Below are 15,724 nucleotides of genomic sequence, written 5' to 3'. Positions count from 1 at the left end.
ACTGGTTTGGAACCGATTGAAACTGTCGGCTTGGAACCGGTTTGTAATTTTCTTCATCAAAACCGGTTCCAAACCGGTTAACCGAATCGAAACCGGGCAAAAACCAGTCAAAACCCGAACCGAAACCGATCATAACATGGTAAGAAACCGGTTTTAACATGAAGCGAAACCGATCATAAACTGGTTTTGATTTTTGTTGAACAAATCGAACCGGTTTTAACCCAAACCGGTTTTGAGTTTTATACCAGTTTGCGCACCTCTAATCCAAACCACACCGAACCGCACCGTACCCACTTAAAAAATAAAAATATCTTTAAAATACATTCTAAAATAAAAACATAAAAACCAAAACAAACATCACTCCAAAACTTTGGTTAAGATTCCATATAATCTTTGAAAGCATCAATCTTTGAACACCCAATTGAACCTATATATATATATATACAATACACACACACACAATCTTAATTATTTGTTCAATTAGATAAAAACCCGTCTCGAATATGAGGCTGCTGAAGGTTGCCACATGCAATTTAAACCAATGGGCAATGGAATTCGACTGCAATTTGAAAAACATTAAAGAATCAATAGTTAAGGCTAAACAAGCCGGCGCGGTTATTCGGCTCGGCCCGGAGCTTGAGATCACCGGCTACGGGTGTGAAGATCATTTTCTGGAGCTTGATACTGTTAATCACGCGTAAGATTAGTTTAATTTTGTTCAATTGTATGTTAATTGGTTCAAGATTTAGTTAGGGTTTTGATTTGGGGATTAGGGTATATGAATTGTCGTAAGCTTAGTCCTCAGGTTTTAAAAATTGCAACTTTAGTCCAACTGTTTGCAGCTAGGGGTGCAAACGAGCGGAACCGAGCCCGAGCTCGGCTCGTTTAACTTATACGGAGCTCGAACTCGGCTCGTTTCATAGTTTTTCAAGCTCGAGCTCGGGCTCGGCTTGTATGATATTTTTTAATTAATTTTATTTATATTTATAATTATATTTGTGTATTTATTTTCATTACAACGTTATGTATAAAATAATATATGTTATTTAGTTTTTTTTTCATAAAATTATATATATCAACTAATAATTATTAAATATATATGTATATATTAATATATATATTTATAAAAAATATATAAATGACAGGCTTGTTTAGGCTCGCGAGCCGGCTCGAGCTCGATAAGTGAAGCTCGGGCTCGTTTATTAAACGAGCTTTATTTTAGGCTCGGGCTCAGGCTCGTTTATGCTCGACTCGATCTCGAGTAGCTCGCGAGCAGCTTGGCTCGTTTGCAGATGTTTGCACGGAATGTTTAAAACCAGTGTGTGATGTTTGGTGCGGTACGGCAAGAAAAAAATTGGGCCTTTTAAGTAAAAGGTTTTTTTTATTGGGTTTAAAAATTAAATTTTTAAATGGGCTTATTGGGTTATTGTTTGGGCTTTGCAATTTTTTTAATAAGCTTAAATGAATTGGGTAAATTGGGTTTAATTATTAATAATATATATTTTTATAAATTCATATTATATATATATAAATTTAAAAGTTTCGGGCCTACGTGGGTGATTGGCGAGGACGACCCTGGTTCGGTATATCTGTTACCTGGTATATCGATGGGTTAATATAGATTATGTATACTTTAACCTAAATGACGGTAATAATAAGCAAAGGTATACTTTTAAGGAAACATGTCTGAAGTTAAAAGTTAGTTTCAATTATAATAAGTTAGATAAAAAAAATAAAAAAAGAAAAAATAGTGGTTAATAAAAGAAACAAATGACTGTATTAAACTTAAAGGGCCGTATGACAACTCTATTAAAGTTCAGGGGTAGAAACGTAAATTGGTTAAAGAACAAAATTATTAAAAGTTCAGGGTCATATCCGTATGATAAGTCTATTAAAGTTCAGGGGTAGAAACGTAAATTGGTTAAAACTTTGACTAAAGAAATTTGGTCCAATCACTGAACGCCACGCGGCGAAACCAACCATTTAGTCATTTACAAATTAGAACTATATACTCTTGTTGAAATTTAGTTAGTTAGTTAGTTAGTTAGTTAGTTATAATATTAAAGTACACTGCAGGTGGGAGTGCTTGAAGGAGTTATTGCTTGGTGACTGGACAGATGACATATTATGTAGTTTTGGTATGCCTGTTCTCAAAGGATCCGAACGGTATAACTGTCAAGTTCTTTGTCTTAACCGAAAGATAATAATGATACGCGCGAAAATGTGGCTTGCAAATGATGGAAATTACCGAGAACTTAGGTGGTTTACAGCATGGAAACAAAGTGACCAACTTGAAGAGTTTCATCTTCCAACCGACATTTCTGAAGCTTTGCAACAGAAAACGGTACCGTTCGGTTACGGTTTCATGCAGTTTCTTGACACGTAAGTTCAAAAGACTTTACTTTTAAGCACTTATAAGTAGCGCTGTAAATGTACTTAACCGAGCAAGGCCTTGTTCATGTTCGTCCATTAAGCTTTTATCGGACAAGCGAATAGTTCACGAACAACTAACCAAACGAATTTTCTTGTTCATGTCCGTTAAGGAAATGAACTTGTTCACGAACACAATGTTTTATTTGATTTGGCTAACCGAAAATGGTCAACGTCAACGGTTTGGACATTCATGTTCACATGTTTTTTTAAATATAAGTTAATCACTTAATACTCGTATATATATTCGTTTTATAGTTAATAGTTTTACTTAAATTTGTATGATAAGATTAGAAAAGTCGTTCTAAAGTATTAAAAACCTTCAATGAACAAACGTAAACAAACAAACAAACATTAGTGAACATAAACAGACTTAAATGAACGTAAACGAACACAATATCTAACGTTCACAAACCTCCATTTACAATCTCTGAATAAATGAATTATGGCATCATAATCTTTATACCAGGAAAAATATTTTTGTGAGAAAAATAGAAAAAAAAAACAGGTTATTTCTTGAAAAGTTTTATAATTTATACAAGGTTAAGTTTTTTTTAGTAATATAATATGCAGTTAAATAATTTGTGAAACGCATTTTCTACACGGTTTTTATGGGAACTGAAAACATGTAATTTCTTGAAAAGTTTGATAATTTATACAAAGTTTAAGTTTTTTTACTAATATAATAAACAGTTAAAGAAAAGACATTTAAAAGTCTTAAAAACCTTTTATGAACAAACATAAATGAACACGCTATCGAATGTTCACGAACACAATTGAATGAACATGGCCTCTGATCTTGTTTGTTCATTTATTTAACCAACGAACATAAACGAACTTCCTGCCAAACCGTTCACAAACAGTTTGTTGAACGTTCGGTTCATTTAGTCCTACGTTTAAGTACTTTTTAGAGTAAACTGCGGTTTTCGTCCCTGTGGTTTGTCTAAATCTACGGTTTTAGTCCAATAGTTTCAAATTTGCGATTTTCGTCCCGGTGGTTTCATTTCACTTGCCATTAAACCCGACCCACTAACCCTGCTAATTTTGGTCGTTAAACACATCATCGTGCCCTTCACGTTATGGGCAGTTTTGTCCCTTTTTTTTCAAATACACCCCAACCCCTCACGTGTGGGGTCATGCAATTTTAGGACTGGGGATAATTCGGGGAGGAAAAGACAAAACTGCCCCTCACGTGAGGCGCACACTGATGGGTTTAACGACAAGACTTAACGGGGTTAGTGTAGTCGGGATTAATTGCAAGTGAAATGAAACCACATGGACGAAAATCGCAAATTTGAAACTATTGAACTAAAACCACAAATTTAGACAAATTATAGGGACGAACACCGCAGTTTACTCTACTTTTTAAGTATTCATGATAGTAATATATATGTTTCTTGTGAATTGTGCTTTGTTAGTGCGGTTGCAGCAGAAGTTTGCGAAGAACTATTTACTCCAATTCCACCACACACCGAGCTTGCATTAAACGGTGTTGAAGTGTTTATGAATGCAAGTGGAAGTCATCACCAATTAAGAAAACTTGACCTTCGTATGCGTGCATTTATAGGCGCTACGCATACGCGTGGTGGAGTGTATATGTACAGTAATCATCAAGGGTGTGATGGAGGCCGTCTTTATTACGGTTAGTAGTTTCGTTATTTGAATTATAATCATTTGAACTTTATTTTCATCATCTTTATATCTATTGTAGATGGTTGTGCGTGTATTGTTGTTAACGGAGATGTGGTCGCGCAAGGGACGCAGTTCTCGTTAAAGGATGTTGAAGTGGTTGTCGCACAAATAGATCTTGATGCAGTAAGTTTTATATCATTTATGTCACATTTTTTTAAGAAGAGTAAACTGCGGTTTTCTTCTCTATAATTTGTCTAAATATGCGGTTTTAGTCCAATAGTTTCAAATTTGCGATTTTCGTCCCTATGGCTTCATTTCACTTGCAATTAAACCCGACTACACTAACCCCGTTAAGTACTACGTTAAACCCATCAGCGTGCGCCTCACGTGAGGGGTAGTTTTGTCTTTTTTCTCCCCAAATTCGCATGCCCCCTCACGTGAGGGGTTGGGGTGTATTTGAAAAAAAAGGGACAAAACTGCCCATAACGTGAGGGGCACGATGATGGGTTTAACGCCCAAACTTAACGGGGTTAGTGGGGTCAGGTTTAACTGCAAGTGAAATGAGACCACCGGGACGAAAATCGCAAATTTGAAACTATTAGACAAAAACCGCAGATTTAGACAAACCACAGGGAGAAAACCGCAGTTTACTCTTTTAAAAAAATGTTAAATTTTTTATATGATTTATTGAAGGTTGCTAGTTTAAGAGGATCAATAAGCAGTTTTCAAGAACAAGCAAGTTGTAAGAAGCATGTTACATCTATAAATGTTCCTTACAAGCTTTGTAAGCCTTTTAACCTCCAAATGTCTCTTTCAAGCCCGTTAAAGGTAAGTTTTGTGCGGTAATTTAATGGAAGTTACTTTTACCTTTTAACCGTGTTACATTAATGTAACAGATTAATTATCATACTCCCGAGGAAGAAATAGCATTCGGGCCCGGTTGCTGGCTCTGGGATTACTTAAGAAGAAGCGGTGCTTCGGGTTTTTTGCTTCCGCTTTCGGGTGGGGCCGATAGCTCCTCAGTAGCCGGTATTGTCGGATGCATGTGTCAGCTGGTAGTTAAAGGTTAGATTTTTATTATTTTCACAAAAATATTTTTCCTGGTATAAAGATTATGATGTAATAATTCATTTATTCAGAGATTGAAAATGGAGACGAACAAGTTAAGTCGGATGCTATAAGAATTGGAAACTATACCGACGGGCAATTTCCTACCGACAGCAAAGAATTTGCAAAACGCATATTCTACACGGTTTTTATGGGATCTGAAAACAGGTGATTTCTAGAAAAGTTTTATAATATATACAAAGTTAAGTTTTTTTTTACTAATATATTATTTTAAAGAATTTGCAAAACGCATTTTCTACACAGTTTTTATGGGATCTGAAAACATGTAATTTCTTGAAAAGTTTGATAATTTATACAAAGTTTAAGTTTTTTTTATTAATATAATAAACAGTTAAAGAATTTGCAAAACACATTTTCTACACGGTTTTTATGGGATCTGAAAACATGTAATTTCTTGAGTAGTTTGACAGTTTATACAAAGTTAAGTATTTTTACTAATATAATATACAGCTAAAGAATTTGGAAAACGCATTTTCTACACGGTTTTTATTGGATCTGAAAACATTTTCTACAAAGTTAAGTATTTTTTACTAATGTGATATACAGTTCCGATGCCACGCGTGCACGAGCAAAAACACTTGCAGATGAGATTGGATCATGGCATCTTGATGTTTCTATTGACACGGTCGTTTCCTCCTTTTTGTCTCTCTTTCAAACACTTACCGGAAAACGACCACGCTACAAGGTAGAAGTTAAAACACGAAATGTTCAATCGTTATATCTTATTTTTCTTTCACGAGATTATATATATATATATATTAATTAATTACAGGTTGATGGAGGATCAAACATTGAAAATTTAGGGCTGCAAAACATTCAAGCGCGAATACGGATGGTTTTGGCGTTTATGTTAGCATCGTTATTGCCATGGGTTCATAACAAATCGGGTTTTTATTTAGTGCTCGGTAGCTCAAATGTCGATGAAGGATTGCGTGGTTACCTAACAAAGGTACGGTTAAGCCTCGGTTGTTTTTTTTTTTGGAAAATTGGATTTTAATAATCCCAACTTAATGCAGTTGGCTGATAATAATCCAAACTTTGAAAGTAGCTGTCACTGGTCCCAACTTTCACACTATTTATTTTCATTGGACCTCCATTAAAAAAAACTTAACGATGTTATGTTTTTTTCCAAATTTCAAACTGATATTTTAGGGCTTTTGATCGGAATGAGAATACGAGTCGATTGATGTAAAACTTAACTCGAAACGACGCTTCAAACAGCTTGATTTTTGTTAATTAAAAGTTTAAACACCGAAATTGAAGCTTCCTTTAGTCGTTTGGACCACCGTTTGGATGTAAGTTTTACATCAATCGACTCGTATTCTCATTCCGATCAAAAGCCCTAAAATATCAGTTTGAAATTTGGAAAAAAACATAACGTCGTTAAGTTTTTTTTAACGGAGGTCTAATGAAAATAAATAGTGTGAAAGTTGGGACCGGTGACAGCTATTTCCAAAGTTGGGATTATTATCAGCCAACTGCATTAAGTTGGGATTATTAAAATCCAATTTTCCTTTTTTTTTAATTATTTTTAGTAATTTTATTATTTTTAAATTTTGCTTTGCTATTTTAGTATGACTGCAGCTCGGCGGATATTAATCCTATCGGAAGTATTAGCAAACAGGATCTTAGAATGTTTTTGAAATGGGCGGCTACACATCTCGGTTTTTCGTCTTTAGCCGAGATTGAAGCGGCTCCCCCAACTGCTGAACTGGAGCCCATCCGGTCAAACTACAGTCAACTGGATGAGGTGGACATGGGGATGACATATGATGAACTCTCGGTATATGGAAGGTTGAGGAAGATCTTCCGATGTGGGCCCGTGTCTATGTTCAAGGTTTGTCTTAAATTTGTTTAGACCTGTAAACGAACTGAACAAACACATGATGTGTTCTTGTTCGTTCGTTAACTTTAACCGAACACACGATCGAAAACGAACGAGGTTTTTATTTGTGTTCATTCTTTAACATTATAAACGAACGGTGCATGAACATAAACGAACAAACATATCAACGCTAAAGCGATTTAAAAGTTGTAAACAACAATGTGTTGCGCCTAAAAAGTTAAGTGAGTATATTAACTATGGTAACTAAACGGGACTCAAAACAAGCATAAACTAGCATAAGTAAACATAGATTAAAGAGCATAAACGATTAGTTCATGTTCTTTTGTTTAACTAAATGAACAAAGTTTTTATTCGTTTAATAAACGAACGTAAACAAACTTCCTGCCAAACAGCTCATGAACAGTTCACTGAACAAATGTTCGTTCATATACAGAATCTTTGTTTTGGATGGGGATCAAAGCTAAGTCCTGCAGAGGTGGCTGAAAAAGTGAAGCGCTTTTTTAAATATTATTCGATTAACCGACACAAGATGACAGTAATAACGCCGTCTTATCATGCTGAGGTATTCCATTTCATATTTTTACAACCGAATGTTTATTTGTCGTGCACGTGCTAACTGATTTCGTGCTGACAGAGTTATTCACCAGAAGACAACAGGTTTGACTTGAGGCAGTTTCTGTATAACTCAAGATGGCCGTATCAGTTTCGGAAAATAGATGAACTCGTGAACGAGCTTAATGTTGGTAAAGACGTGCCCGCATCAGCAAATGGTGTGGGAGTTGTAGCAGCTGGTTCAGTTGATCCTAAAGCTGGTCTTTAACTTACTTTTCCGTTATCGACAGTTATATGCTCGTCGTTGATTTATGAATAAATGATGTTGAACTAATTTACAAAGATGAGATAATAAACTTTCATATGTTATTACATTTTGATACATATTATTATTACGATTTACAAATTTTACGAAACCGAAGATAAGAAGTAAAACGCCGCTGCTGTTACAACCGATGCTAACGTTATCTTCAACGGCATCTTTCCTCAAAAACATACCTTCATATATCGGCCAACTATTAACCACCGCAAATCCAGATAAAAAATTTTGCACAAAGAATTCGTCTAATCTCCCATTCATAACCACACCCGTAACTCCTTTCACAAACGACTATAAGTTAACCATTGATGCTACTGAAATAGGATAAAACAACACCGAATCAACCCCGAATTCAAACACCTCGAAATAGGATGAGCTAACATTGACTGCCAATATTTGATTCATATGTAAAAATTCATTAAAAATGTGACATGAAACATCATGATAATAAATAACTACTTTCCAAGGCTATCAATAGTTATTTTATACTAAAAGTTAATGTTTGGTATGCATGAATGACAGACGAAATGGAATAGACCATTATCATAGAATGAAAAAAAAAATGTTTTTGGTTGGTCAATAGAATGGAACCACCCATTACCATGTTCATTTCATTCCCTCTAAAACACTCCAAATTCATTTCATCCACTACCCTTGTTTTTTTTTCATTTCATCCCTCTTTCACATTATATCATCTCCACCACTCTCCCACCACTACTAACTATTGCCCTCTCACCACCACTGCCTCTGCCAGCCTCCACCACCACCACCCGCCTCTGCCGCCGCCACCGACCACCGACCACCACCTACCATCGCCACCCAACACCGCCACTACCAATCATCGCTCCCAGCCATCACCTGCTTCTTACCGCCTCCACCACCACCTGCCACCACCAACAATCGCTACTGCCGCCCACCGCCCACCACCACCATCCCACCGTCACTCACTACCATTTTTATTGTATAATGACTTTTTCTAGCTTACCAAAAAATAAAAACTAATAATTCATGTCATTCCTCGTCCATTCGATTCCCTCATTCATTCCATTTTATCGCTCATTTCATTACCCTATAACAAACAAACAGATAATAATAATAATAATAATAATAATAATAATAATAATAATAATATACCAAGGGGTGTTTGCCCTAGCTTTTTTAACAAAGCTTATAGCTTTTTTAGTTTTTTTTTTTACAAAATAAGCTTAATTTGGTGTTTGGTTTAGCCTTTTGAGTTTATGCTTATTAGCTTATATACAACTTATTACTCTAACACATCAAAGAATGATAAATTTAACAGCTTATTAAAACACATAATTATACAAGTATGATATAAGCTTCTTAAAATATAAATAAACATAAGAAAATAATAATAATCTTATCTCTTCTAATAAAAGTCTACCAATTTTGCCACTTGTCAATACCATAGCCCTTCTCATTTTTTTTCAACCAATTTTCATATATGGTCCTTGTCTTTTAAGTCATTTCAATATATGACATTAAAATTATTGGTTTATTTCAACTAAATCAATTACTACATATAATAAGTATTCTCAATATGGATTGACAAGAGACGATTAATGAATTTTATAGTGTTAATTAAAGTGTTTATTAGGGATTATATTCAAAATAATAAACAATAAACATTCGATTCATAATAGGTGGAATGAGAAAAATCGACTTGGACTAAATCCTGATAACGTTAGGGCTAAGGCTTAGCCTTTAATACCTAAAAATACATATGATTATAAAACAAAAAGTTTTCAGGTTGACCTGAAACCTAGAATTCGGACCCAAGAACCAACCGGAATTACTTCGGTTCAGGTTTGGGTTTGTATTTTCTTGGGTTCGAGTTTCTCGGGTCGGGTTAATTTGGGTTGGGTTTCATGTTACGAGTAAAAGTGAAAGCCCCTACTTTCGACGATTATAAATAAGAATCACTACCTTCACTTTATGCAACTTTAAATGTTTTAATATTCTTCTAACTCAGAATAATCACTATTATTTACATTCATATTAAACAAACAAATTATTTTGTTATATTTAACTTTACAGTTTTTATGTTGTTTGATTATACAATTTTTTATTGTAAAATATAAAGTCAATTAAAAATTTTTCATACACAGAATATTAATGATAACAAATTTATCATGATCAATAAATTTCAAATTATAAAGATTCCAAGGATGATTATAGGTATATGGTTTTTGGGATAATCATGTTTTTTTAAAGAAAATTGGTTTTAAATAATCCCAACTATGGCCTATTGGTAAATATCCATCCCAACTTTACACTTGTCTGCTGGCGGTACCAACTATTAATGTGTTTGTTTTTAACGGGCCGCGCCTAACGGATATTAACTCCGTTTGTCTTTATCTGACGTGGCCATCCCAGCTGTCAAAAATCATCCTACGTGGAACGACACGTGGCAGCTGACTGTGTATTATTATTATTATTATTATTATTATTATTATTATTATTATTATTATTATTATTATACCCCCTCCCCTTTTTGTTAGTTCAGTACCACCACCACCACCACCCCTCGTTTCCCAGCGAGCCACCACCACCCCCCTCGTTTCCCTGGCGAGCCACCAACACCTTCTCCAAACCTGCAACATCTTTATCAAAATAATCTTCCATGGCCTTCTAGTTCTAATATCCACACTAAACTCTTCCCCAAAAACAAGCACACAAGAATCATACCTAAAACGAGCCATGTGCTTCCGATCAACCCTAAATACTCCGGCAATAAAGTTTCAGATCCAGATCCGTAGCTGATTTTTAAATCCAGATCCAGATCTGATTTTCCAATTCATGCCATAATTTTTGATCGGGTATTGCACAATGAAGTGGGTAAATAAAAGTTAGGGTTAGGGTTTGCAAGGTTCCAGCCATCACCGCCGGGTCGGATAGAGATTAGGGTGGTGGCTGTTGGACAGTCGGCGCCCGGTGGTGTCGCCGCCGATTATTATGTAGTCATAGTAGTCATAGGTGTCTAGAAGATTGGGGACTAGGGTTTGGTAATATACTAATATGTAAATTAGTTGAAATGGTGATTATTAATAATAATAATAATAATAATAATAATACACAGTCAGCCGCCACGTCGCGTTCCACGTAATCAAGTTTTTGCCAGTTGGGATGGCTACGTCAGACAAAGACTAACGGAGTTAACATCCGTTAGTCGCGGCCCGTTAAAAACAAATGCACAGGTAGTTGGTACTGCCAGCAGGCAAGTGTAAAGTTGGGATGGATATTTACCAATAGGCCATAGTTGGGATTATTTAAAACCAATTTTTCTTTTTTTAATAAACATGAACATAAATTTTCAAATGATATCATATTAATTGATTAAAAACTATGATATTTTATGTGTATGCATATTTTTTTTATTAGTATCATGGATATATATTATCATTTATTTAAAGTTGGTATGTACTTAAAGAACTTTTTTTTGTCACACGAACAATTATATATGGCTATATCAAGAGTTATGAGGAGACCTATATGTTACTTTATTAAGATGTTACTTTATTAAGAGTTAAAAGCAAACATGAACTAAAGATTTTGATTTTTGATAAACAATGTATACATGCTAATACAATCACAAATGTAATGTAAAAAGAAGTTTTTACCTATTTGTAACATATTTGTGGAATCTTAGTTATGCAATTTCTGTAATTTTAATTTAATTATAATTATATTAACAATATATGATCAATTTGTTGACTGTATTTCACTTAATGATCAAAGTTTAAAATTTTCAACAATTAACCATGTAATATACGGGCCTGAAACTAGTAATAATAATAAAAGCTAGACAAAACACACCCTAGAAGGATAAGCGTTAGTCAGACCCATTAATACAACAGGTACCCTTTTCCAACTTCCAACCCAATTCACTCTCACCACACACCACAACCTTACCTTTTGCATTATTAACCTTACCAAAAACAAACCACCACCACCACCACCCAATCAAACACACCACCACCACCAACCGCAACCGACTTCACATCCCACCTACCAGACGACTGCCTGGCTTTAATCTTCCACTACCTCCCCACCGCCGACCGCAACCGCTGCTCCTTAGTCTCCACCCGCTGGCTCCACATCGAAGGCCAAAGCCGCCACCGCCTCTCCTTAAACGCCAACCACGACCTCTCCACCTTCATCCCAACCCTCTTCATCCGCTTCGACTCCATCACCAATCTCACTCTACGCTCCCACCGCAGATCCCTTAGCATATCCGACCATTCCCTGCTTTTATTATCCTTACACATCCCATATCTCACCCGCCTCAAACTGCGAGGCTGTCGAGGAGAAGTTACCCACATTGGTATTGCAAATTTAGCCGCTAACTGCAAACATCTTAACAAGTTCTCCTCTGGATCTTGTATGTTTGGCGTCAAGGGCGTGTATGCGCTCGCCCAGAGCTTAAGGAGCTCTCGGTCAAGCGCTTACGCGACGGAGGAGAAGGAGATGCATCATCAGCTGATGTAACATTTAGCGGTGCCTCTACCTCGCCGTCGTTGCTGAAATCCGTGTGTTTGAAAGAGCTTTACAACGGACAGTTGTTTAAACCGTTGATTACCGGTGCGAAGAACCTAACAACTTTAAAGTTGTTACGGTGTTTAGGCGATTGGGATCACGTATTAAAGGAGGCTGCGAGTTCGGATAACTTTTTAGTTGAAGTTCATTTGGATAGGGTTCAGGTTTCGGATGCCGGTCTCTCGTGTCTCTCGAATTGCACGAAATTGGAGGTTTTGCATATTGTGAAGACGCCGGAATGTACTGATTTGGGAGTGGTTACCGTGGCGGAGAACCGTAGGTATTTACGGAAGCTTCATATTGACGGTTGGAGAACAAATAGGATCAGAGACGAGGGGTTGCTTGCGATTGCGAAGCACAGCGTGAACCTTCAGGAACTCGTGTTAATTGGAGTGAACCCTGGGTTAATTAGCGTAGAAGCGATTGCTACAAATTGTAGGAAGCTTGAAAGATTAGCTTTATGTGGAAGTGAGACAATAGGTGATAGTGAGATATCGTGTATTGCGGAAAAATGTGTAGCGTTAAAGAAGCTTTGTATCAAGGGGTGTTTTGTTTCGGACCATGGGATTGAAGCGTTCGCTTTGGGGTGTCCGAATTTGGTCAAGATTAAGGTGAAGAAATGCAAGAATGTGGGTTTTGAAGTCGGTGATTGGTTGCGTGCGCTTAGGGGTTCGTTGGTGGTTAGTTTGGATCCGTGTGAGGTTGAAACTGAAGCGGTGGATGGTGGTGATGGTGATGGTGTTGTGCAAGAAGATGCGGTTGAATTTCCTCTGATTGTTACGGTTACTCAACCTAACCCTGGTTCCGTTAGATCTAACTCGACCGGGAGCCGAAGAGGATCGATATTCAAAACAAGATTTGGGTTTCTTGGAGGTAGGAGTTTTGTGCCTTGCACTTTCAGGAGATGGTCAAGTGGTAATAACTCATGAACCATCTTTCACATATGAAGTTAAATTGATCACAAGTTTGCATTTTGGTGTTAATATATGACTTTTTTTTTACTTTGAATTTGATCTCAAGTTTAGTTCAATTTGATCTCAACTTTCATCGACAACAATCGAATAACTGCTACTGCCGACGGATCACACGAGAAGAGGTGAAGGACGCACTTAGGAGGATGGGAAGGTCTAAGGCGGTTGGCCCAGACAACATACCCATCGAGGTGTGGAAGTGTCTGGGGGAGGAAGGAGTCATGTGGTTAACTACTCTGTTCAATAGTATTCTCAAATCAGGTAAGATGCCAGACCAGTGGAGGAGCAGTGTTGTAGTTCCTATTTATAAGAACAAAGGAGACGCCCAATGTTGTGGTAACTACCGAGGAATCAAACTACTAAGTCATACTATGAAGCTATGGGAAAGAGTGATTGAGGTTAGACTTAGACGAGAAACTCAGGTTACGGTCAACCAATTTGGCTTCATGCCGGGGCGTTCCACCACAGAGGCAATACACCTTATAAGAAGATTAATGGAAAAGTATAGGGAGAAGAAGCGTGATCTACATATGGTGTTTATTGACCTAGAAAAGGCCTACGACAGTGTGCCACGACAGGTGCTCTGGGAGTGCTTGGAGGGTAGAAGAGTGCCCAGGAAATACATAGAGATAATTATGGATATGTATACCAGGAGTGAAACAAGTGTCCGTGCGCCAGTGGGGGATACTGATTTATTTCCTATAGAGGTAGGTCTTCACCAGGGGTCAGCGTTGAGCCCGTTTCTTTTTGCAGTAGTCTTGGATGAGTTGTCAAAGTCGATTCAGGGGACTCTCCCGTGGTGCATGATGTTCGCAGACGATATTGTGTTACTTGCTGAGAAAAAACAAGATCTAAACATGAGGCTTGAGGAGTGGCGAACAACCTTAGAGACAAAAGGTTTAAAGATTAGCCGATCTAAGACGGAGTACCTACACTGTGATTTTGGTGAGATAAACGACAGTGAAGACGCACACATCACAATTGAAGGGCAGGTGGTCCCGCAGGTAACGAAGTTCAAGTATTTAGGATCATTTGTACAGAGCGATAGGGAATTAGACAGTGATGTGACCCACCGAGTTCAGGTAGGATGGTGTAGATGGAAAGCAGCCACAGGTATATTATGCGACAAGAGTTTCCCGACTAATCTGAAGGGAAAATTCTATAGGGTGGCAGTTAGACCTGCAATGCTATATGGAACAGATTGTTGGGCCATCAAGAAGGCACAAGTGCGGAAGATGGAGGTAGCAGAAATGAGAATGCTACGTTGGATGTGTGGGCACACAAGGCTAGACAGAATAAGAAACGTTGTGCTTCGCGAGAGATTAGGGGTGGCGAACATAGCAGACAAGATAAGAGAGTGGAGATTGAGATGGTTTGGACATGTAAAGAGAAGACAGACGACGAATCCTGTTAGATCCGTAGAAAACATTACTATAGAGGGGAGGAGGGGTAGAGGACGACCGAAATTGACTTGGGATGAGAGGATTAGGCATGATTTGATAGACCTAAACCTCTCCGAGGACATGGTTGAGGATAGGAATTCGTGGAGAAGTAGAATTAAAGTTAAGGATTTTTAGAGAGAATTGAATACCTTAGGGCTTAGACTTAACTTATTTAGGTCACATACCATAATGGTATTTCCCTTAAATATTTTATTATTATTATTATTAGCTTTTATATTGCGGTTAAACTGTGACCTTTTTATTAATATTATTATAATTAGTAGTAGTTTTTTATATAACTGTTAAACTTTGATTTCCTTTTTTGCTTCATACACATGTTCTTAGAGCCGAGGGTCTCTCTGGAAGCCACCTCTTTATTCCTTTGGATAGAGGTACGGTGTGCCTACATCCCACCCTCCCCAGACCCTACCTATAGCTCTGCTGTCGGTGGGATTTTACTGGGTATGATTGATTGATTGATTGATTGATTTAGTTCATTTTGTTGGTTTTGATTGTGTGTGGCCTGTCTCTTGATACTTTTTTGTTGTTTTAAACTTGTCTTTCAATTCTTTTTCACATGAAAACAGTTGTAGAAACATGTTTGTATCGCATGATCGCACCTAAAAACGTATCTTGGTTGTTTCTGCAGGGTGCAAAGTGTTGTGTTTGTTAGTCAAATCAGAGTTATGTTGATCTATCTTTTGCTTGTGTCTGTGATTGAATACTATTCAGTTTTGCTCCGTAACTTTGTCTAATCACAAATATTAACATCTTATATAATATTAAGACAAACCAAGCTACATTTGGATAATGGGTAAGCGATTTGAATCGCAAAACCTATTCTACTAAA

The 15,724-nt window shown here is 36.9% G+C and overlaps 1 protein-coding gene and 1 pseudogene across 1 annotated transcript; both read left to right on the top strand.

Moving 5' to 3' along the window:
- Positions 1–361: 361 nt before the first annotated feature.
- Positions 362–7,958, top strand: LOC143613175 (glutamine-dependent NAD(+) synthetase-like). The gene is made up of 12 exons (XM_077086955.1): positions 362–697; positions 2,077–2,382; positions 3,849–4,072; positions 4,142–4,245; positions 4,756–4,890; positions 4,959–5,127; positions 5,202–5,337; positions 5,737–5,875; positions 5,963–6,139; positions 6,764–7,027; positions 7,470–7,598; positions 7,671–7,958. Exons 1-12 carry the CDS (start codon positions 504–506, stop codon positions 7,854–7,856), a joined length of 2,163 nt encoding a protein of 720 aa, XP_076943070.1. The 5' UTR covers positions 362–503; the 3' UTR covers positions 7,857–7,958.
- A 3,909-nt stretch (positions 7,959–11,867) lies between these two features.
- Positions 11,868–15,514, top strand: LOC143613174 (F-box protein SKIP2 pseudogene; annotated as a pseudogene).
- The last annotated feature ends 210 nt before the right edge of the window (positions 15,515–15,724 follow it).

This window comes from Bidens hawaiensis, unplaced genomic scaffold, assembly GCF_021521415.1.
Source record: "Bidens hawaiensis isolate Kalapana, Puna unplaced genomic scaffold, B.hawaiensis_p1.1 tig00036770_1, whole genome shotgun sequence".
Lineage (NCBI taxonomy): Eukaryota > Viridiplantae > Streptophyta > Magnoliopsida > Asterales > Asteraceae > Bidens > Bidens hawaiensis.
The sequence above is the reverse complement of the archived record's forward strand: the minus strand, read 5'-3'. Positions and strand labels throughout refer to the sequence as shown.

Bases quoted from the DNA above. Each gene is read 5' to 3' on its own strand.
- LOC143613175 (XM_077086955.1), top strand. From the start codon at position 504: ATGAGGCTGCTGAAGGTTGCCACATGCAATTTAAACCAATGGGCAATG. The intron at 7,028-7,469 runs GTTTGTCTTAAA...GTTCATATACAG, and splicing joins GGCCCGTGTCTATGTTCAAG to AATCTTTGTTTTGGATGGGG. The intron at 7,599-7,670 runs GTATTCCATTTC...TCGTGCTGACAG, and splicing joins CGCCGTCTTATCATGCTGAG to AGTTATTCACCAGAAGACAA.